The 23,324-nt window shown below is 43.7% G+C and overlaps 1 protein-coding gene across 1 annotated transcript; it reads right to left on the bottom strand.

Moving 5' to 3' along the window:
- Positions 1 to 21,626: 21,626 nt before the first annotated feature.
- Positions 21,627 to 22,963, bottom strand: LOC141629005 (uncharacterized). The gene is made up of 3 exons (XM_074442081.1): positions 22,457 to 22,963; positions 22,266 to 22,385; positions 21,627 to 21,913 (listed from the first exon to the last, which is right to left on the bottom strand). The coding sequence occupies exons 1-3, from the start codon at positions 22,910 to 22,912 to the stop codon at positions 21,860 to 21,862; spliced, it is 630 nt and encodes a 209-aa protein (XP_074298182.1). The 5' UTR covers positions 22,913 to 22,963; the 3' UTR covers positions 21,627 to 21,859.
- Between the last annotated feature and the right edge of the window lie 361 nt (positions 22,964 to 23,324).

Raw genomic sequence — 23,324 nt, 5'->3', positions numbered from 1 at the left:
CGTGTTTTGGGTCTTATTGAGCAAATGGAGCTGCGCAGGAGCCCAGCTTGCTTATGCTTAGGAGAGATCATTTTGGGTTTGGATAATAGGAAATCAAACCGCGATCTGCCGTTCTTGGGGAGTCCCGTCATTTTGCAGGTAAAAGACATCTTTTTTTTTTTTTTTTTTTTTTTTTTTTTTTATGACTAATGCCTGCTTCTGGTAGGTTTGGCTTATGGAACAGCTCCGATTGATCGAGCCCCCAGTTCATGCACTTTCCTATCATGCTCGTTCGATTGCGATGAGGACGCGATTGTACATGGTGGAATTTACTCGGGTCTGCGATTATTGGAAGAACAAGCTGAAGAATGACGATGGTCCGTTGATCAGGTGGGTCGTACCGTGGTGGCACCTCAAGTCTGTTACTGGAGTGTCTTCTTTGGATCCCACTAGGTCCGTGCGTATTCCGGGATTGGAGTTTATGGTACGCATCTTTCCGGAAAGACTGATGAGGCAAGTTGGGCTGAAGCAGACGATCCCTAGGCTTGATACCGTCCCGCAGACTGCTATGGCGCTTACTACAGAGAGCCGAAGGGAGTGGGCCATTAAATGGGCCCAAAGAAACATGTGGTTCTTGAGCTTCTCCGCCAATGCTTTGTGGGTGTCGGATTCTTATCTGAGGTGGAGAAAGGCTGCAACTCCGGAAGAGCGCGAGAGACTGAGGAAACGCGAGCCTGTTGACTACAAGGTGCGCGAGGGAGAGAAAGAGAAGGAGAAGAATCTGACAGAGGGAGAAGAAGAAGCTGGGTTTCAGGTCGTTCATCCTTCGAAGAAATCAAAGACTACTCCTGTCGCGGAAATGGTGGTTGGCAAGAACGGAAGAGTCAGGCCTCGAGAAAGACCGTTGGTGATTAGGTCTGAAGTGGTGCAAGAGCGCCCGGCTCGAGGTCGTGACGGGAAATATGACAAGAATGACAAGGGCAAAGGGAAAATGGAGGAATAGCCCAAGTCTCTTTATTATTATTTTATTATTATTATTATTATTGTAATAAAAAGGAGGGATTTTTAGAATCCTAGCCTATTCTATTTTTATTATGTAACGTACTACTATTATTTATGAAACGAATGAAATAAAAAAGGTTAAATGGTTATGGAACCGTTGAGAGTTTCCACTTATTATTCTTGTCGAATTTCAAATGCAATGCAAATGTCCTTCTATTTACATTTTAGATATAATGGGTTGAATCCCGTGAAGGATTGCCTACGTATTCACTTGAAAAAGCGAAATCAAACCCTTGCGCGTAGTTCGAGTAAATGTAAAAGAATAATTGTTCGAAGCAAGAGCTTGTAATGAACATAGAAAATAAGCATGAGCTTTTACTTACTCTGGAGGTGCGAATTTAGTTTGTTTGATGATATGAGGATGACAAACTTGTCAAAATGCAAGAGCACAGTGACATTTAGCTTATTTCAGCTTGGCCAGGGGCCGTTTATTTAGTGCCACAAGAGCGACACATGGGTTTACGCGAGGCGCGTGTTTGTCCTATTCTAGGCATAGTACCGTTTCAGTTGGTCAAGGTTTGTGGGGTTTGAAAACTCATTCCGTCTAAGTCCGTAATTCTAACCGCACCCCCGGGAGTATGGATTTGACTAGAAATGGTCCGGCCCAATTAGGTTTGAATTTTCCCCTTGGGTCGACAGGTAAAAGAGCTCTAACCGATTTGAGTACTAAGTCTCCTTCTTTGATGTTTCTTGGCCTAACCCTTTTGTTGAAAGCTCGTTTGATACGTGCTTGATATGTTTGGACATTATGTAAGGCGCGTAGCCTACGTTCATCCAGGAGGATGAGTTCTTGCTTAACCTTTTATGACCGTTGTCTTGACATTATGACCGTTTATGTAAGGTCTGTATTTGCACTCGTACTCCAAGAACTTCTTACTTAGATAGTAAATAGCTCTTTCTTCGCTTCCTACGTTTGAGCCAAAGATAGCACCCATGGCGGTTTCCGTTACTGTGAGATATAAACCAAGAGGTTGATCACGTTGCGGTGGCATGAGCACTGGTGGTTTAGCCAATATCTCCTTAATTCGGTCAAACGCCTTTTGACAATCATCATCCCACATGGTGTGGTCTGTTTTCTTGAGTTTCTTGAAGATAGGCTCACAAATCATTGTAAGTTTCGATATGAATCGACTTATGTATTGTACTTTTCCCAGGAATCCTCTGACTTCTTTTTCTGTTTGAGGTTGTGGCATTTCGATCAGAGCTTTGATTTTTGAAGGATCTATTTCTATACCGCGTTGGCTAACGACATATCCCAAGAGTTTCCCAGATGTTACCCCAAATGTGCATTTCTGGGGGTTGAGTCTCATGTTGTACTTTCGTAGCCTTGCGAAGAACTTGCGAAGGTTCGCAATATGTCCCTCTCTTTCCTTGGATTTGACGATCATGTCATCTACGTATACCTCAACTTCTTTGTGCATCATGTCATGTAGGAGTGTAGTTGCGGTGCGTTGGTATGTAGCTCTGGCGTTGATCAATCCGAACGGCATTACTGTATAACAATATGCTCCCCATTGGGTGACGAACGCGGTCTTATGCATATCTTCCACGGCCATCTTGATTTGGTTATAACCCGCATACCCATCCATGAAGGATAGTAATGCGTGGCCTGCGAGATATCTACCAATATGTCAATGTGAGGTAGAGGGAAGTCATCTTTTGGACTTGCTTTGTTCAAGTCCCTAAAATCAACACAAACACGGATTCTCCCATCCTTTTTGGGCACGGGTACTATGTTAGCTACCCACCCACGAATACTCGGAAACTTTGATGAACCCGGCTTTGAATTGCTTGTCAACTTCTTCCTTAATCTTTAGAGCCCATTCTGTTCTCATTCGTCGAAGCTTCTGTTTCACAGGTTTGAAACCTGGCTTAATCGGAATCCTATGCTCGGCAATATCCCTGTCGATTCCTGGCATGTCTTTGTAGGACCAAGCGAAAACGTCTTTGAATTCATTTAGGAGGTCTATGAAATCGGCCCTTTCGGTTGAGCTCAAGGTAGTCCCTATCCTAAGTTCTTTGGGTTCTAGTTCGGTTCCTACATTGATGGGTTCGGTGTCCTCTATTACCGGTCCCCGTTCCCCTTCCTGTAGTATTTCTTTGGCTACGTAGGGAGGTATTTCGGTCAAGTCTGGTCTTGGTCATCCTCGCATCATCGTAAATGCAATTGCACTCAAGATAACACAAAGAGTAAGCGAACTGATTTATTCATATTAAGATTTGAGTAAAGTTGAAACAAAGAAGCCAACCGATCCATGGTCGGTGGCGGCAAAGGGACAAATGGTGGGGCATTTCCCGAACTATCGTGACTACTCGAGGCTAAGCTAGGAGAAACGAAGGGAGTGGGGATGACAACAGGAGTAGACTCTCTAATGACTTCTCTAGACTCCGACTCTGATTCTGACTCCGACTCCGACTCGAACTCGTCGTCTTCTGGTTCTCCTTTGAACATCTCTCCTTCTCCAGTGGTGAGTTTGAAGAGTCTTCCTTGGTTGTTAGTCCATTTGATAGATTTTCTCCACCCTTTCTGCTGCTTTGTGTCGTTTTCTGCAGTCCCAAGCATGGCAATGATCTCATCTATGATGCTCTCGGCGCTTTTGATTAAGGGAAGATCTTGGAGATAGACGTCCTCCTCACTATCCGTCCATATCCCATTAATGACCTCTTCTTTCGGGGAGATAAGATGCGAGCAATCTAAGGTAGATTCGTCACTTGTAATCACTAGAACTCCAAGAGGATTCTGAGTGTTGTTGGGTTTACCTCCTGGTGCAATTGGAAGTCGACCATCTTCAATCATATCTTGAAGCACGTGTTTCAACTTGTAGCATTTTTCTGTGTCGTGCCCTTTGCCCCTATGGTATTCACAGTATGAATTTTCATCCCAAAACTTGGACTTCCTTTCAGGTTCGGGAGTAGGTCCAATGGGTTGGAGTTTACCTTGCTTCATTAACCTTTTTAGAGCGTTGGAGTACGTATCCCCAAGGTTTGCGAATTTTCTTGGTGGAGTAGTTTTCTTAGATGGCTCGAGAAGGTTAACTTCGTCGGTCTTGCTAGTAGAGCCGTATGAACGACTTGTGGACCCTTGATATCCTCGACCTACCGTTTTGGACAAGAGTCCTTTACGGATGTCATCTTCAATTCGTGTCCCTAATACGGTTAAGTCCTTGAAAGTCTTGATGTTTTGATATCTCAAATGGTTGGCATATATGGGCTTGAGATTAATCACAAACTTTTCCACAAGAGTAGCCTCATCCGGGCGTTCAACTAGTTGAGTACTAGTCTTCCTCCACCTACTTAGAAAGTCGGTGAATCCTTCTTTGTCATTTTGGGTAAGAACCTCTAGAGTACGCATGTTGACTTGGATCTAGGCATTATCCGCATATTGTTTAGAGAACTCGATTGCGGCGTCTTCCCAAGTAGCGACTTTCTTGTGATCTAAAGTGTAGAACCATTGCTTCGGGATGGTGTCAAGAGATGAAGGAAAGATCCTTAAGAACATCTCGGGTTTGATGCCTTTGATAGACATGTAATCCTTGAAGGCACGGATGTGATTCAAAGGGTTCTCATGTCCTTTGAACTTAGGGATATCCGTCATGTTAAAGTTAGTTGGCAATTTGGAATTGACGGCTTCATACTTGCGATTGTTTTCCCTATAAATGTCATCCCCCTTAAGGTACATCAATTGCTCCTCTAGGTATTGGAGTCTTTTCTCACTGTTGCGATCGTCCCTATGATAGGATTCTCATCCCTAGACTCGTCATCGGAATTACGTAGTACTTCACTTTTAAGGGGAGGCAACCTTCCCTCTACATCATAGATACGGCCTTCGATGAGTTCAAGGCGGTCATAGGTTTGTTCTTGAGTAGATTGCATTTGGGCTAGCGCGGCTAGGATTCGATCATTACTATCTTGAATTTGTTGGACATTCGTTTCATCACTTGATCCAGGCATCTTGGAAACTGGATAAGAGATCGGCGACGAATCAAAACACGATCGACCATTCTATCACACTTGCTAAAAGAGGAAAAGTTTTGACTCGTGAAGTGGGTGTGTGCCACTTGTGTTGAGTGAGTTTTGAAGAAAGACAAGGTCTTTGAAAATGTGTGTCCTAGTCAACTGTAGTGTAGTTGTAGGAGTGGACTCGAAGTGAGGTTTTGAAATGGGCTTGTGGCCCGAATTTTGACATGACAAACGGACAGAGTTTTGACCGGATTTTGCGCTAATTGAAGGCCTTTTTTCGAAATTTTGTTTTGAAATTGGGTTTTGATTTTTGAAAATTCTTCATGATTTTGTTTAGAAGTGGTGATCACATAAGGTTTACACATTTATACAAGCGAGTGCATTTAGAAGGGTTTTGGTTTAAAGGGTGGGTTGCCATACCGAACCATCAAACCCGAAGTCTGTGGAGAGGCTCGTGCCAAACAAGAGTAAGGCCGATTCCTAGTCCATTTCCTCAAGTAGTGAAGGCCCTTGATACAAACAAGAGTAAGCATCATGGTATGGATGACGTCAATCGCTATCCATCCTTAGGTCCAAATAGGAATTAGGACCGTTTAGACGGGACGATTGGTCGAATGGATTGAGTTGGGCCTAGGAAGGCCGAATAAACGATCTAGGAAGACCGAGTTATGAAAACCGACAATTGTCTTGTACAAACTTATTCCCTAACCTTGTTCAAGTTTCACCCTTGGCTACACGTAAGTGTATTATCCCCAGCGGAGTCGCCAAACTGTGGACAGCGGGCCGCCCACGGGGGCGCTTGGTGAAGGTCGAAACAAGCGTTTGCATTTTGTATGGAGTCGCCACCAATTTTTATGGGAAATTGGAACCGTTCGAATACCTCGTGTCATGTCAAGACACAAAGTAGTGACATGAACACTAAGCAATCGTTACCCTTAGCATTCTATGTCTAGAATGACTCTCGTGGATGCCAATGAACACGGGTGCTCACGGAGATCTGGAGTAAGGGGTGCGGGTACGTATTAGGAAGCTCTTTTGATCGAACACCTAATCCCGCCCGCCTCGATAGCGGCCTCTACTAATGATTAGGGAAGTTATTCGTACTTGATATATCGTCGGTTATGTGCATGCAATGCAACATCCAAGTTTTAATCCTAGCATGTGAGAATTAATACTAAGTCGGTTGACACATAATTAGCATACAATTAATGTCGAAATAGGATTTAATGCTCATTTACATGTGAAAACATAAAAGCAATAAAATAAATACGATAAAAGAAATACAATAATGAAAATTACATTAATTACATTGGGTTAGGCGATTTATGTCGAAAATACCTTTAAAACGGACAATTTGAGAAAAAGAAATAAAAGAAGGAATACAAGAATTACGAACAGAACAGAAGGTGATAATACGGTTAATAGTTAGTTAATACGTAAGCTAATTAAACTAGGTCAAGGCAGAAACGGAGTTCAGGGACAGAAATCATCCTGGAACAGTAGCAGCAGATCGCCCTGGAAGAGGCGCGCGGCGATTCTTTGCGTCTGTTCCAAGGGTGAGTTCTGGCTGTGAAACCGGAACTGCAAATCGTTAATCTGAATTGATGAATTTAATGATGGATTAAAATATTTACTCGGACGGAAGTGATTAATAGGTTAATTACATGTGAATGATGGTCATAAAAGCAATAAACATGGATGGGATGAGTCGGAAACGGATTATTTACATGAAATCATGATGAAAATATTAATGAGTCCTCTATTGAAATAAGTTAACTAACATTAGATATGATGGATATACAACGAATATGTGATGAACATGCGAATAAACAGATTAAACTATATCAATGACGAATTCCAGAAACTCAATATGAACAAATTGAATCTCTAAAATCCGGGTTTGAATTTAATGACAAAAACCCGCAAATATTAGATTATTTGGGATTTAAGTCGGATTTGTGATAAATTAAAACATACTAATGATGGTTATAACATATGTGGAATTATTATGATACTACGACGAATAATTAATGTATGACGAAGCAAGCAAAAGACAGAATTTGAATGTGAATTACAGAGGACAAACGACGAAGAAAGGAAGCAGGAACTGCGGCAGCCTCACGAAGAGGCGCAGCAGGAACTGCGCTCCTTCGAAGAGGCGCAGCGATTCTTGCGTCCTTTCTCGACGTTACTTACTCGGAAATCCAAAAACAGGTTTTAAAGCATGGTTTTGGAAATCGGTTTCAACGGTATTTTCGACGTAAACCTTACAATTGATGATACGAAAAGTAAATACAATAAATAAATAAGGATTATACACCCTCAGACTTACATGTTGACGAAACGAGAAGAACTAAGATATCGATTAGTGATGCTCGACGCGAATGCAAAGAGAGTGCCCTCGTAAGAGGAAAACGATTGATTAATTAAGTTGATTGAGTGTAGTTGGTCAAATTGGTCGGTCATGCAACGGAGAGGCTGGTACCCGGAAAGATCCGAGCTTATGTGGTCGAAAGTTCAAGCACGTAGGCGCCGATGAAGTAAGAACAAAGTCTAGAATGCAAAGGGAGAAGAGAAGGGCGGACACTCGCGTGAGAAATATGAGGAGCGAAGGCTCCTATTTATACTAATCACGTGAAGGAATTAGGGTTTCGGAGACTCTTTGGAAGTGAATCTCGGAAAGATATGAAAAAGATACGTGAAACATGCAGAAAAGGGCCTGGGAAGAGGCGCAGCAGCCACTGCGTCTCTTGGAAGAGGTGCAGCGCCTGCTGCGTCTATTCCCAGGAGGTTTCCTCCTATTTGAAGAAAGATTTCCGCGTTTGAGTTATGGTAGGACGGAAATAATTCGAATATCTTATGAATATTACGGGATATTATTTACCAAAAGATAAAATTTGTAAAATATGGAATAGAAGTATCCGGAACATTCCAGAACATTCTGACTCGGGATTTAACGGTTATCAGAAAATGGAGACGGTTTTTGACCCGGACTCCGAATGTACTCTAATTACTGCCAAAACGACCGTATCGGTGCGTAGATGACATCTAAGAGGTAGACATTTAATATTTGAGCAATCACTTGACGATAATCTTACGAACTGTCACAAATCGTTCCGCGTATCAAACATGCGGCCCAATCATCACCGGGTGGTTTGCGGGAGGTGCAGAAACGAGGTATCTACAAGAATCACTATTCATCTGGTAATATCTTCCTTATCTCTCTACAATATATACTTCGCCCAGTAACAACAACTTATCTCTTAAGTTTACTGACTTGAGCGTCGGAGTGAGTTCGCTCGGTCCAAAGCCGAGCCCTCAGTTTGTTCATTGTTTCAGGAGACCGAGAGGAGGATTCAACTAAGGACGTCATTCTACAAGCACGGGTGGTAACAAATAACTGCTCTGGAATTACACCCGGAACAATTGGCGCCGTCTGTGGGGAGAGATACTAGAAGCTAGTCACATTCATTCCCAAAAAAAAAAAAAAAAAAAAAAAACCCACCCAAAAAGCTAAGAAGATGTCAAAACAACAAGAGGTATTCGTGACTGACGAAACCGAATTCTGCCAAGATGATACCGTCCACAATTCTGGAGTTGCGCAGCCCTTCACCGGCCGGGTAATTCAACCGGAGTACGGGATGCCAATAATACCAGATACGCCGCTGCCCGCCGACCAGGTAACCATCATGGGACATGTGGTTGATGCAAAGAAAACCGAAGCTACTCCCGGACCTAATTAGTAGTACGCCGGCTCACACCACACACCGACAAGAGCGGCGGAACCCGTCCAAGAGACCAGGGCCCGAGAATGTGACTCCAAGAGACTTGAACGGAGCACCGGAGGAAGCTGGCCCTGTCAAGACGTCGGGGAGCCCAGTGCTAGTGGTAGACCGAGTCCTTCCCGCACTCGCGGAGGACGGCGTCGCCGCAAAGACCGACGAGGCATACCCCGGAGGAGTGAAAGAAGCCCGACTCACCGAGTCGGAGAAGAAGTCCGACTCACCGAGTCGTAGAAGAAGCCCGACTCACCAGAGTCGGAGAAGAAGCCCTTTCCGCCACGGGGAGAGGAGCCGGACCAAGGATATGAGGAGCCGATCGCCGCGTGTCATTCGACACGTGGTCAGACAGCCCCTCGATGCCTACGTCCTAGAGGTCCCGGTGCCGACTAAGCTAAAGTTGCCACCCATATCATACAAAGGAGAAGGCGACCCAACCGACCACGCCGAGGCTTTCGAGTCTCACATGTCGGTGTGGGAGCAACCTGATGAGGTTTGGTGCCGAGTCTTCCCTACAACTCTGCAGGGGATGGCACAAAGTTGGTACAAGGGGCTACCCGATGGGTCGATATCTTTGTTATGCCGACCTAAGGGACACATTTTTGGCCCAGTATTCTTGCAATAAGAGGAGGGCCGTCGAGACATCGGACCTCCTGACTATCAGACATGAGGGAGGCGAGTCTCTCCGGAGTTATGTGAAGAGGTTCGACGCCAAGGTTCAGCAGATTCGTGAGCTGAACAGCGAACTGGCGGCCTTCGCACTGATGAAAGGTCTACCAAGAGGAGACTTAAAAAACGAGCTCATCAAGTGCGGCGGCCTAAACTTAGACTCCGCCAGGAAGATGGCCGACCAAGCCATAAAGGTGGAGGACTATCACAAAACCTGGGTAGGCCCCAGCGAGGCCGGGCACTCAGAGAGAAGAGCGCGGGAGGACAACCCGGACGAAGGACGCCGTGACAATAATAGGTCACGGTCCCGACGGATCTGCCGGAAGCGTAACTCGGCGGGCGCCGGGGAGTTCGGACCGTACTACCGAGAAACAGTTCAATGGCCACACCCCCACAGTCGTATCTGCCGCCGAGGTCTTCGTCCCGAGCAAAAACGAGGGCCGAAGTGGGAAAGGCCCCCCGGTGCCGAAGGGGGATCGTGACACGAGCGATCTTGTGAGTACCACGGCCACACCGGTCACCTTACTGACAACTGCCGGCATCTGAAGAATGCCATTGAAGAGCTGATCCGGAAGGGGAGCCTCGGCAAGTATGTTGCCAAAGGCCAAAAGACTGAGGCCGGCGGTTCAAATAAGATATCCGTCTTTGAACGGATAGGAGTGATCCATGTTGTCATCGGGGGCAACGAGAACGGTGGGTCCGCTCATGGGCACAAACGGCACCTGAACGAGCTGTATCAGGCCATCAACTTTGTGCCCAAAACAGCGATCTCCGCTTCCAACCTCCCCGATATGACTATTGGGAAGAAGGACTACGAGGGAGTCATCGCCCCTCACAGCGACCCACTTATAGTCCACTTGGACATATCCAACCACCTGGTCAGGAGGTGCCTGATTGACACAGGCGCCTACACGAACATCATGTTCAGGGAGTGCTTTCTCAACCTCGGTCTGAAGGTTAAAGACTTGAGCCCCTGCACCAATCCGTTGTACGATTTTTCCGGGCCGGCCTGGTACCCCAGGGTTGATCGATCACGGTGATGTTCGGCGAGGGGAATGCGGCTAAGAATGTCCTATCTGAGTTCGTGGTCATTGACGGCTCGTCCGCCTACAAAGTTCTCATAGGCCGAGTCACTCTGAGCGAGGCCGACGCAGTGATGTCCATCCGGGCCCTGACACTGATGTATGTCTCGGACCGGGGGGAAGCGCATAAGCTCGTCTCCAAGGACGAGAAGGACGAGGTGGTCAACATCCAAATATCTGCCAGTGGGTGCAACATGCAATCCCTCAAAGTGGCAAAGAAGTCAGAGAAAGGGAAAAACCCATCCTTATAACAGGAGGGCGACCTCATGGATGCAATCGACGCTAATCGGGAAGGTCCCTACAAAGTGGTTGAAGAAACGAGGCCGGGTACATACCGGGCCGACATGGAGGGTGTGCCTTTGATGAGCCATTAGAACACTGACAATCTCGGGAAATACTTTGTATAGCGGCGGAGGTGCCCAAGACAACTGTGGGCACCCCGACGCATGTTTATATCTAATGAAGAATCGTCCAAGTTTTCCATCAAAGTGTTCATTTCCCCCCCCCCCCACAGTCACTATCAAGAAGTAGACGCCACGACAGTCACCCCAAGAAGTAGACGCCACGGCAGATCACCCCAAGAGGTAGACGCCACGGCGATCACTCCAAGAGGTAGACGCCACAGCAGTCACTATCAAGAAGTAGACGCCACTGCAGCGATCACCCCAAGAAGTAGACGCCATGGCAGTCACCCCAAGAGGTAGATGCCACGGCAGTCACTCCAAGAGGTAGACGCCACGGCAGTCACTATCAAGAAGTAGACGCCACGGCAGTCACCCCAAGAAGTAGACGCCACGGTAGTCACCCCAAGAGGTAGACGCCACTAGCGATCACTCCAAGAGGTAGACGCCACGGCAGTCACTATCAAGAAGTAGACGCCACAGTGTGTCACTATCGAAGCGTACGTCACGGCAGGTCACTACCAGCCAGCAGTTGATACTCGTGAAAGCGATCAACATGCCTTAGAAACGTTAAACACAATTGAGATACGCACTCTAAACTGCCTCGGCCAGGCCGGGGAAGAAACAAAAGAAGCGCTCAATTAATAACGTAAGAAGACAACTCAGACGAAGACAAGAAAAGACCTCGGCCAAGCCGGAGGCAAAATAAGCAAACTCTTATTAAAAATGATAACAAAGTTACAAGTGAGGAGAATACGACGACGGCCCGTCCCCATAGGGATAAGCCAAAACACAACCTACCAAAGTTGTACAAAATACAAGGAAAAGAAAAGCAAAAGGTTACAGACATATCATTTGAAGCGCCAAAAGATGGTAGGGAGGAAAGGCTTAATAATTGGCTCCCGAACAGCTGAAGCTATCCGAGACGCCGGGTGAGCCTGGTGACGACCGCCCGTCTCCCTATGCCTGTTGCTTTGCTTGCCATCGCCAGTCGTCGCGCGAGATCATCTTTGATGAGTGACCCGTAAAAATGTCTTGGCGGCCTCGGCTTGGCGACCTCGGCCTCGGCTTTCTTGGCGGCCTCGGCCTCGGCGACCTCGGTGCCTTCATCCTCTCGGCTTCCTCCTTGGCCGCCTTAGTCATCTCAAAGAAGGGTCGCTTTCTCCGCGGCCACCTCTTCCTCCTTCTTCACCCTTACCTCCTCCTTGGCCTTCTCCTCCGCGTCTTTCTCCTTAGCTTCGAGCTTGTCATCAAACAAACGTCAAATTTGTCCCACGGAAAGGAGCCATCAAGAGGGAAGAGCTCCCCAATCACTTCCCTGGCAGCTTCTTCGGCCAGGTCCCGGTATTGGCCGCACATGTTAGGGAGGATAGCGGTTTGGAGCGTCTCAATGTCCTCCTCCGTTTGGGTGATGATAGCATCCTTGTTCCGAACCACCTTCCCCTGGGCCTGAAACATGCCCCTCCATTCGTCCCTCTGCGTACGGTAAAGGTCGGCGTGCTTCTGAACGAGGTCACGCCCCTCCAGCAGCTTAGTAGCTTCATCTGCCGCAGCCTCGACCTTGGCTCTCTCAGCAAGGACCTCATTTTCAGCGTCCTCCCTGAGTTTTCTCTCGGCACGAACTGCCTCCTCAGCCTCAGCCTTGGCCCTCTCGGCTTCCTTGTTCGCAGCGTCGAGTTCGATCCTCAGCCGCTCGAGCTGTGGGGCAGCTTCAGCAATGGCCTTCTCTTGCTCCACAATAAGAGCACCGGCCGTATCAACCCACTTCGACAGCAACCTGGCCAAACTTAGGCCCTCCGACTTAATCTGTAAGGGGGTAGGCTGAGGGTAGGAGGTGACAACAGTGGCATCTTGACCACTTGCCTGCGCAGTTTTCTTCTCGGCACGCCATTCAATAGTGTGACCGGTAGACGGCAGCGGTTGATCTACAAAAAATTTAATTAAAGCATCCGTGTCAACATACATGGACATACCGGAGAGCCTGTCATCAGGAACGCCTAATGAACCGGCTAAGTCTGAGCCACAGGATAGATCTGTACTATGCTTGGCCTTCTTGGTCGGAGGACGCATATCCTTGCCGGCAGCAGTAGAAGCATCAGCGGCAGGAGCAGGCTCTTTCCTCTTACGGACAAGGGGAGATCCCTCCGCATCGGAGTCCCCCCCGTTGGTAATGTCAACGATCACCACCGTCTGCTTCTGGACTGAAGGGATGGGAGGTGGAACTGATGTCGACGCCGTCCCCGCCGAAGACTTTGTTTTCCGCGTTCGGCGCGGCATGTTACTAGCAACCTTAGCCTGGGCCGCCTCCACATTCAAGCCTTTCAGCTGCTGATCCATGAGATCATTCGGCGACGTTCTGCGATCACGGGTTAGAGCCTTAGGATGCAAATCAGCAACGGTCTTATCCTTGTGCAGCCCCATTCTCCGGAGGATATCCTCAGACAGGTCCGGTCCAAAGTGGTCTGCAAAGGAAACAAAGCAAGAGTTAAGTAGAAGAAATAAATCAAAGTTCAAGAAACAGAAACATGGAGAGCAGAGATGGGCCTCACACCGACCCCACTCACCCTGTGCTAGGGCCGGTATGAGGGCGACATGGCAGAGCAGCTCATCCTGAAGAATGATCTGCGTCGGGGGAATCCATCTTTTCGGCACCCCACTCTTGTCCGCCTCAAAAAGCCTCATCGCCAGCTTCTCGTCCGCATTAAGAGGGACCTTGCTGGCGTCCATCTTAAGCTTACTCCGGGTGACCCATTTGTCATGCTCCGCCTTAGTCTCACACCGCAAATTAACTTGGTGCTGGAAGGACCGGGGCAGCGGATAGTCATCCGGCACCTCAACATACACCCACCGATCTTTCCAGTCCTTGCAGGAGGAAAGCTTATCAACGGAGACGTAACCCGGCTCCATTTGCACGCTGTACCATCCGACGCGGCCAGGAAATGACGGCCGAAGGTGGTGAAGCCGACGGAATAAATTAACCGTTGGGACCTCCCCCTTGAAGAGACAGAGCCAGACAAAGCCGACTATGGTTCTAATAGCCAACGGGTGCAGCTGGGCCACGACGAAGTTCATGGCTCTAATGATGGCCATAACGTAATCATTCAGCGGAAACCGGAGCCCGTACTTCAGTGTGCCGGATGTATACGCCGGGGGCAACCCGGGGAGGGCAACAGACGGCCGACCCTCCTCGGGGATAACAATTTTGTATCCCCCGCCGAAGTAGAAATGGCCCTCGAAAAATGTTTCGCGGAACAACGGCGAACTTATGGGTCCAGGCACGGTCGGGCGGACCTTACAAGGTTCGCCGTGATCTATGACGATCGCCTCCCCTCATTAGGATGAGCCCTTTCAGCATCACCACCGTCATCATCACCGTCATCATCAACATCATCATCATCCTCCCAATCCTCCAAAGCTTTTGGATCGACTTCGGGAGAAGGAGACCTAGGGCCCCCAGACCTTATCGGGACGGCGTCTAGTATCTCCTCCTCATAAAGACGCGAGGGGGAACCCGCCGGCGCACGGTTACTAGGTCCGGCATCAGCAGAAGACATGGTAGCAACAATTACTTAACAAAATAAGAGAAAATTTGTTTGTTTACCTTGAAGAAAAGCACTAGCCGAAGTAACGACTCTGAAGATTAGAAGAGAAAGAAGCCCTTGAAAGTTTAGAGAGAAGAAAATTTTAGAGAAAATGAAATTGGTGGCCAATTTCAGGGACTAACTGCCCTATTTATAAGGGAAAGCCCATGAAGAAGGATCAATCAGGGCACAGCCCATGAAACGTCAGCCAATCAGCGAACAGACACGTGTCAGACATACAACCACGGAATGTCAATCGTTGCAACAGTTGAACGTCAATCAATGCAACAGTGACCAAGCGTCTTCAACACGCCCCTTCATATCTCTCTGCCTATTCATCTTCCGCGACAAATTCCTAAAGTATCTGTTCTCCGCCGGCCGTATGATCAACCAAGCTAGGTAGCACCGGTCGGGGGCAATAAAAAAACGACCGGCACTCTCAACCCTGGTCTCGGCCAGCGTCACTTTCTTTTCCACATCGGATGCCCTTTACACATCCATGTGGAGGGGGGATATGGTACGGCCTAAGCAGAACCAAGCCGAGGTAGAAGAAGCCAGGGCAGAAAAATTTTGTCTTACGCAGAATATACGCTCAACACACATCGGAGCCCATACCACGGCATAGACTACGCTGGGGGAAAATTGATGGGGCATATTCTGCACCCGCTGACCAAGTCAACATATTGAGCAAGCTCAAAGATATCCACAAGCAAGTCAACGACTTAGACAGCCTAACCGACGCAGCCTGTCGGCCTGTCTCTTGGGTCCCGGCTGGGGCAACTAGCCAGCCGGGGCACACATCCGCGAACTCATATCCAAGACCCCTCGGCGGCGAGTCAACAGGGCCCGCCGGCCTGCCATGGGTCCCTCGGCCGAGGGTAGATCAGTCTTTCCACCTGCTAGCCACTTGGCCACTACGTGACAAAAGGTGAAAGTCTATAAATACTCCTCAACTCTCATTGAGGAAAGGATCCACAATTTAACCGAAGAATCACTATTCATCTGGTAATATCTTTCTTATCTCTCTACAATATATATATACTTCGCCAAGTAACAAAAACTTATCTCTTAAGTTTACTGACTTGAGCGTCGGAGTGAGTTCGCTCGGTCCAAAGCCGAGCCCTCAGTTTGTTCATTGTTTCAGGAGACCGAGAGGAGGATTCAACTAAGGACGTCATTCTACAAGCACGGGTGGTAACAAATAACTGCTCTGGAATTACACCCGGAACAAAGTGTACGTACAATATCATCATATGAGAGATACGAAAAACCTCGAGTCTTGTCGCCTTGATGATCATCCTTTGATAATTGAGGCTCTTCAATCTTTGATATATTCTTCTTCAAGGCTTCTTTGTTGGCTTTCTACAATGAGCAACAAGAACAATTATTATATAGTTACATTAAAACTTAAGTATTATTATGTGCATACATACGTCATTAGAGAAGTAGGAAAATTCTCTAATGAGGTACACCGTTAGACTGAGGTAACTAAGGTGGAATGTGACAAGCCGATAGAATTGCTTTCCCCCACATATCGTCAGATAGGCCAGAACTTAAAATCATAGCATTCATCATCTCTTTTAAGGTTCTATTTTTTCGTTCAGCTACACCGTTAGACTGAGGTAAGTAAGGTGGACTAGTCTCATGTATTAAACCGTTAGCAGCACAAAAGTCGGCTAGATAACTAGATTTATACTCACCACCTCTATCAGACCTTACCCTTTTAATTTTTCTGTCGAGTTGATTTTCGACTTCATTTTTAAAGTTTATAAACGATTGTTCTGCTTCATCTTTAGTCTTAAGTAGATAAACACGGGTGTACCTTGAACAGTCGTCTATAAAGGTGACATAATAATTCTTTCCACCTCTACTTGCCACATTTTTGAAGTCAGCTAGGTCGGTGTGAATTATCACAAGAAGACTCGTATTCCTAGTTGTGACAGGTTTACTAGGTTTCTTTGTGAATTTAGCCTCAACACACTGGCACATTTAGAGAATTCTTGACTCGTCAAACTTGGAATTAAACTCATAGTTCTAAGTTTTTTAATATAGTCAACATTCACATGACCTAATCTACCATGCCAAACATCAATAGACTCAGCAATATAAGCAGAAGTAGATGCAATATTATTAAAAACTGAATCAGTGTTCAATACAAAAAGACCCCCAGAAAGATAACCCTTGCCCACAAATTCCCCATTACGCGACATTACAACCTTGTCAGCCTTAAAAACAAGTTTCAAACCAGCTTTGTTCAATAAGGCACCAGACACGAGGTTTCGACGCAATGAGGGTACAAAAAAAACATTGGTGATAGCAAGTGTTTTCCCCGAGGTGAGTTTGAGAAAGATCTTGCCTTTGCCTGTGATCATTGCAGAGAAGAATTACCCATGTAGACGCATTCCCCATCAGCTACCTCCTCGAACTCAATAAATAATCCCTTATCAGCACAGAGATGCCTGGAAGCGCCAGTATCCAAGACCCATTCAGCAACATTACTCACCAGATTAGCTTCCACAACCACTGCAGCAATGACATCATCAGTCACAGCAACATTGGCTTCAGCAGTTTTCTTTTCAGTGCACTGGTAGGCTTTGTGACCAGGTTTTCCACAGACATAGCAAACAATGGGACCCTTTGGTTTCTGAATCTTAGCAACGGGTTTGGTATGCTTCCCTGGACCATTCTTCTTAGCTGGACCCTGGCTCTTACCCTGACTAACCTTGGCCTTACCCTTACCCTTGAACTTCTCAGCATTGAACGGACCACCAGACTCAACCAGATTAACTTTAACAACAGCAACAGAAGCATTCACAGGAAGACTAATAGGTTGGTCCTTAAGGCAATTTGCCTCTTCGGTCCTCATGTGTCCTACTAGTTCTGGGAGAGACATGTCTTTTTTCTTATGCTTAAGGTGGTTCCTATAGTCAAACCAGGAGGGAGGAAATTTCTTTAGCAAAACGTTAGCCACAAAAGTGTCATCTAATTTCATACCCTCATTAACGACATCAGCACATAGGTTCTCGTAGACATGAACTTATTCCATGATGGGTTTCCCGTCAGCCATCTGAAATTGCAGCCACTTACCCACAACATATTTCTTTTTCCCCGCATCAACAGCCCCATACTTGGCAGGGGGGGTGTTCTCTACGGTCTCAGTAACAGCCGCCTCTTTATCAGGAGTAGGCGGGTCACTAAACAACACATAATCAATTTCCAGTTGTTCGAAAAACATCAGCAGTTTCTGTGACCAACGCTTATAGTTATGACCGTCTAGTTTTTCAAGTTTAGTCAAATCAGGAAGAGTTTTTGCTAAAATGCATTTACGACATTATTCAATTAATTAACAACAATAGATATATAGTTTTCAAATTGTTGGAGTAAACGATGCAGTAACAATGAAAAGCGAGAAAAAACAGAAGAGATATAACCCGATTCGTAGTGCCGTGGTAAGGGAGCCACTGCCTTGAAAACTATATTCCGGTACGACCGTGGTGGCGATCAGCTAGTGCCGGTAGTTCCCCAAGGATAACACTACAGTCTCCACTCAGTTTCGCCCACTCGGAACTGTGAGACTTGGAACGAAAATAATTATCATGACCCAGAATTATAAGAAGAGAAGAGGAGAAAGAAGAGAGGAGAGTGATTGTTTTTTTTTTTTGTGTTCTGTAGTGTGTTCCTGTTGCTCTATTTATAGGAAATAAGAGCAGGTAGAGGAAAAAAGAGTGTTCCTAAACCGCAGGCAACAAACCACGAAAAGGGGAGTAAGACTCTCTCCCACTAACAGTCATGTTGACCGACTGTTAACACAAAACAAGCCCATAAACACACAAGAGAAAAAAAGGTAAAAAGGGGCCTTTGGCTCGCACTGCAGGTGCTCTACCCGAGCCCGAGCCGGGCCGGGCCGTGCCGGCGCGCGCGCGCGTGTGTATTTGGACCCAAACCCATTGGCCCAAAACTCCCAACAAAAGCCTCCTTGGTCCACATAATTAACTAGTGGAGTAAACTAGTTAATATAAAGTGACCAAACTATTTTTCACCCACCGATGTGGGACAAAGAAATGCAAACTTGGAAAAAACCAAGTGGCTTTACCAGCCATCAATTCCAACATCAGGCATCAACAATATCATATTTACAATTCAATACCGTCATTTGAATTTAACATTTGAATAAGGAAGTTCAATTCATTATATGTATGTGGTTACAATAATAAATAAGAGGACCGATTAAATTCAATACCGTCTCTATGGACAATTTATATTATTACGATATTGAACACTTAACATCTGTTGTTACGACCCGTGCATTTTTTTGCACGGGTGTAAAACAAGTTTAACTAAGATACAAAACCTAAGATTTATATTGATTCAAAACTCAAGGTTCTAAGATGAAAACCCAATAATTTTAATTGACAATTTAACCTTTAACATTGGAAGTTCACTTTCAAAAAAGGGGTTTGATAAGAGAAATTTAATAAAATTACGTATAAATTAAAACATAAAATATTCAAAATTAAAACATATTAATTTATAATAAGAACATGTGATTATAGCTTAAGAACTTATAATGTTCTAATCTGATGCCAAAACCTCCTATGATATCATATTCAACTGAAAAGTGAAAAAAATTTCCTTAAACTTAAAAGTGAAAAATTCTTAATTTCTTCACGTAAAAAGTGGAAGAACAGAGGTAGTTGTTAACTGCTTTTTTTTGTTCTCTTGTTAACTACAGTACTAATCAGCATTAATTGTTAACTATTGGGCTAATTCCTATAAATGGGCCGTCTTATACTATAGGACGGTTTTATAGGAGAGTTGCTGAAACTGTTATATACCGGGCGGATCCATGAATCAATTAGATAGTCGGCTATATAGTTTACTAATCAATAAATTTTTTCTCTAGAAATGTACTTCTGTTCCGGTCATTTGTTGTCTTTTTTCATTTTGTGGTGTCTCAGTCAATTGTTGTCCTTTCTATTTTAAGAATGAACTTGATGAGTAATTTGATCATTCACACTCAATTTGGTCCACTTGTCATTTAGTAATTGACTCCCTCCTCTTCTCTTTATCTTTGAGACAAAAGCAAAGGACAACAATTGACCAGGACGGAGGGAGTAATACTCTCTCCGTGCCGGTCATTTGTTGTCTTATTTCATTTTGGGGTGTCTTAGTAAGTTCTTGTCTTTTTTATTTCAGGATTACATTTGATGAGCAATTTGATCCTGTACACTCAATTTAATCTACTTGTCATCTTATAATTGACCCTCTCTTCATTCATTGATCTTTGTGTCAAAACCATAGGATAACAATTAACCGGGACAACGGAGGGAGTAGTATATTTGAAGTTGACAATTATATATTTATACCTCCTTACCCGCTTTACCTTACCCCTTTACCACTACCTTTTGGTAATACTTTCATGATATTTGAGATTGTATTCTAGGTATCACGTTTTGTGATAGTTGAGTTTAGTCGGATAATATCAACGTTTAGGGAAAAACAATATCACATCTAGTCTAGAGTAACCAGCCTCGACAAATTATATGAGGCTCGGAGAAAAAGAAAGGGGAAAATATAAACAAAGAACAGTAGTTGTTAACTGCTTTTTTTGTTCTCTTGTTAACTACAGTACTAATCAGCATTAATTGTTAACTATTGGGCTAATTCCTATAAATGGGCCTTGGGGTTGGAAAAAAATAATATAGCGAAAATAAATTGTGAAAATAAACAAAGAATAGTAAAGAAGCCTCATAAATTAAAATATAGCGAAAATAAATTGTGAATCGTAAATGCACGTTACGTCATTGCGTGATCAATTGCGTATATCAGGTGGGTTTTGGGCCTTGGGGTTGGAAAAAAATAATACAGTTCAGAACAAAATCTATACTGCTCGGGTTCAAACATAGTAACAAAAAATTGGAAGACACAAACTCAACCACTAAGCCAAGTTACAATGATGCTCTCATTATACAGCTCAACATAAATGACTAATTTTTTAAAAGTAGGTTGGGCTCCAGCCTATATAGCCAATGGGCTGGATCCGCCCCTTGTTATATACTCCCTCCTATTCTAAATAACTCTCCATATTTCCTTTTTCGTCTATTCACAATACTCTCCCTATTTCCTTATTTGACAAACTTTTATACTTATTTTAATCACCTCACCCTACAATAATACCCCACAATACTCCTACTTTATCTTATTTTAATCACCTTACCTCACAACAATACTTATTTTAATCACTTTACCCCACAACAATACTTATTTTAATCACACAATTCCTTCCCTCTCTCCAATCTCCTACCCCACTACAATACTTTACCATATAATACTCCTCTCCCTTAATTCTCGTGCCCTCCATGAAAGGGGAGAGTTATTAAGAATAGGAGGGAGTATATATTTTTTTAAACATTTTTATGATCATTATTTTAATTTCACAATCTCTAGAAATCAAATGAATGTTAAACCATGTTGTTAGATGGTCGATTAACAGGAATTAAAAAACATAACTCTATTCATAATAAGGATTAATACTTGAACAAAGAATTAATATCGAAACCCGTAAACACCATAGAAATTCCGGGTTTTTAACAAGAAAAGACTTAACTAACACCTAAGTATATATTGTAAGCTATTTATAAAGATTGTCATTAGTTGGATTAGTAAAGTTAAATTGAGCTAGATATAATAAGATAAAAAGAAGTATGTATTAGAACTTAGAAGCATAGGGCGGATCTTTGTTGACATAAAATAGGGCTCGTCGTCGAGCCCGGAACACAAAGATGTTAAAACTCATGAGAGAGAGCTTTACCGCCTAGTGGTCCTACCCTACTCAATTCCGTTTAAACCGGATGGTTTACACCCAAAAAAATAAAATAAGGCTCGTCGTCGCTATGCTTGAATAAAGTTGAATTAATGGTAGAACGATTTCACGCACGTAAGCTCAAATACTAGAGTTACTTTTTAATACGACTTCATTTTATATTATACTCCATACATCTTGTAAGTTTTATAGTCTAAATTAATATATTCTAGTCTCATAAAACATAATAAACATGTATAAATTTATTTATTTTATGAAATATCTTACACATTTAAATTACCGCAATAATAAATGTTAACGGCAATATCATATAACAATCTTACGCATACAATATCAACTGTCAAAACCGATGTAAAAGAGTAAAACCTTAATACTCTATTTTGACCCTCTAATATCGGTCACGATACGCACAGCTAGTATTAAACAAAACATCGAACAAATTCAAGCCTTCAAGGTGCAAAGTCGTGAAACTATGAACATGGAATACATAGTTAGTAGGTTATCGTCCGCTGGTTTATTCTCTTCAATCTCTGAAATACTTCTCATGAAGGCAATAGAAGGTTTCTTCGTTGCATATCTACAATGAGCAAAAAACAACAATGTATTAGCTTAAGTATTCTTAAAAGCACTTATACTTACTCAGTTATCAAACACACTAATAGAAATAAAAATACTACTACTATGTAACAATTAATCTAATATTTCGACAGACATATCCGTCTAATGTTTAAAACAACCCAAATAGGATCTCACCTGCATAGATAGCACATGTCTTTTTTTGTTGCTAATTTCTATACATTCTACTTTTGTCTTATCTATCTTATTTGACTCCTTTAGGTTTAAGATAGATCAATATTTCCTTCTTAAACAAGAATTTATGAAATAAAAATAGGTTGAGAGATGCATGGAAAAGATATAAGTGTACGTACAAGATCATCATATGAGAGATACGAAAAACTTCGAGTCTTGTCGCCTTGATGATCATCCTTTGATAATTTAGGCTCTTCAATCTTTGATACATTCTTCTTCAAGGTTTCTTTGTTGGCTTTCTACAATGAGCAACAAGAACAATTATTATATAGTTACATTAAAACTTAAGTATTATTATGTGCATACATACCTCATTAGAGAAGTAGGAAAATTCTTGAGCCATGTCTTCTTCTCCTTCTTCGTCTTCATCCAATAAATCATCCACCATATCATAGAAGTGATACAAAAGAAGATCATCCATTGATGATTCAGGTTCTTCAACTATCTTGGATATATTAGTACTCTTCTTGAATGAGTAGTCTTTGTCTCCATGATGATCATTAGTGTTAATCGGCGGTAAATAACTCTTCTTTGGGCATCTCCTAGCAATAAAGTTTTCAATCAATTCATCTTCGTGTTTGTCTTCACCATGTTTATATACACTTAAACACACTTTTTCAAGTTGCAAAGCTGGTTGTTGATCTTCTTCTTCATCTTGATTTTCTTCTTGAGCTAAGATATTCAATCTCTCAAAAAACGTTGAGATTGAAGTTGTTTCATTCAAAATATCATCAACAAATCGACCTCCAATCACTTTTGCTGCCATTTTGCAAATAATTTGTGTTGATTTCTCTCTTCTAGGTTTTTTGTATGCGAGTATGGGGTAGTAATGTATTCAAAACATTTATTTATATAGGGTAATTTACGTGTAGGTTAAGCTGTAATAATAATCCCTTTCTAATTAGAATTAGGATAAGGAGTGTATAGCTTAACTATATATGTTTAGGACTCGGTTTTGACTAAAATAGAGTAATTAATCATTGAAACATCACTTAAAACATACAAACCAAAATACTACAAACCCTAAAATTTATTTATTTCATAATTCACTGGATGTAAATATATACGTACTTCAAAAAAGATATAATTAGATCAACGGTTTTGCTAACGTGTGACCTAGAGACACACGTTACATACTAAGCCGAATATGGGAAGATTCACAACATATTCTCATGAGA

The sequence above is a fragment of the Silene latifolia genome, chromosome 2, assembly GCF_048544455.1.
Source record: "Silene latifolia isolate original U9 population chromosome 2, ASM4854445v1, whole genome shotgun sequence".
Lineage (NCBI taxonomy): Eukaryota > Viridiplantae > Streptophyta > Magnoliopsida > Caryophyllales > Caryophyllaceae > Silene > Silene latifolia.
The sequence above is the reverse complement of the archived record's forward strand: the minus strand, read 5'-3'. Positions and strand labels throughout refer to the sequence as shown.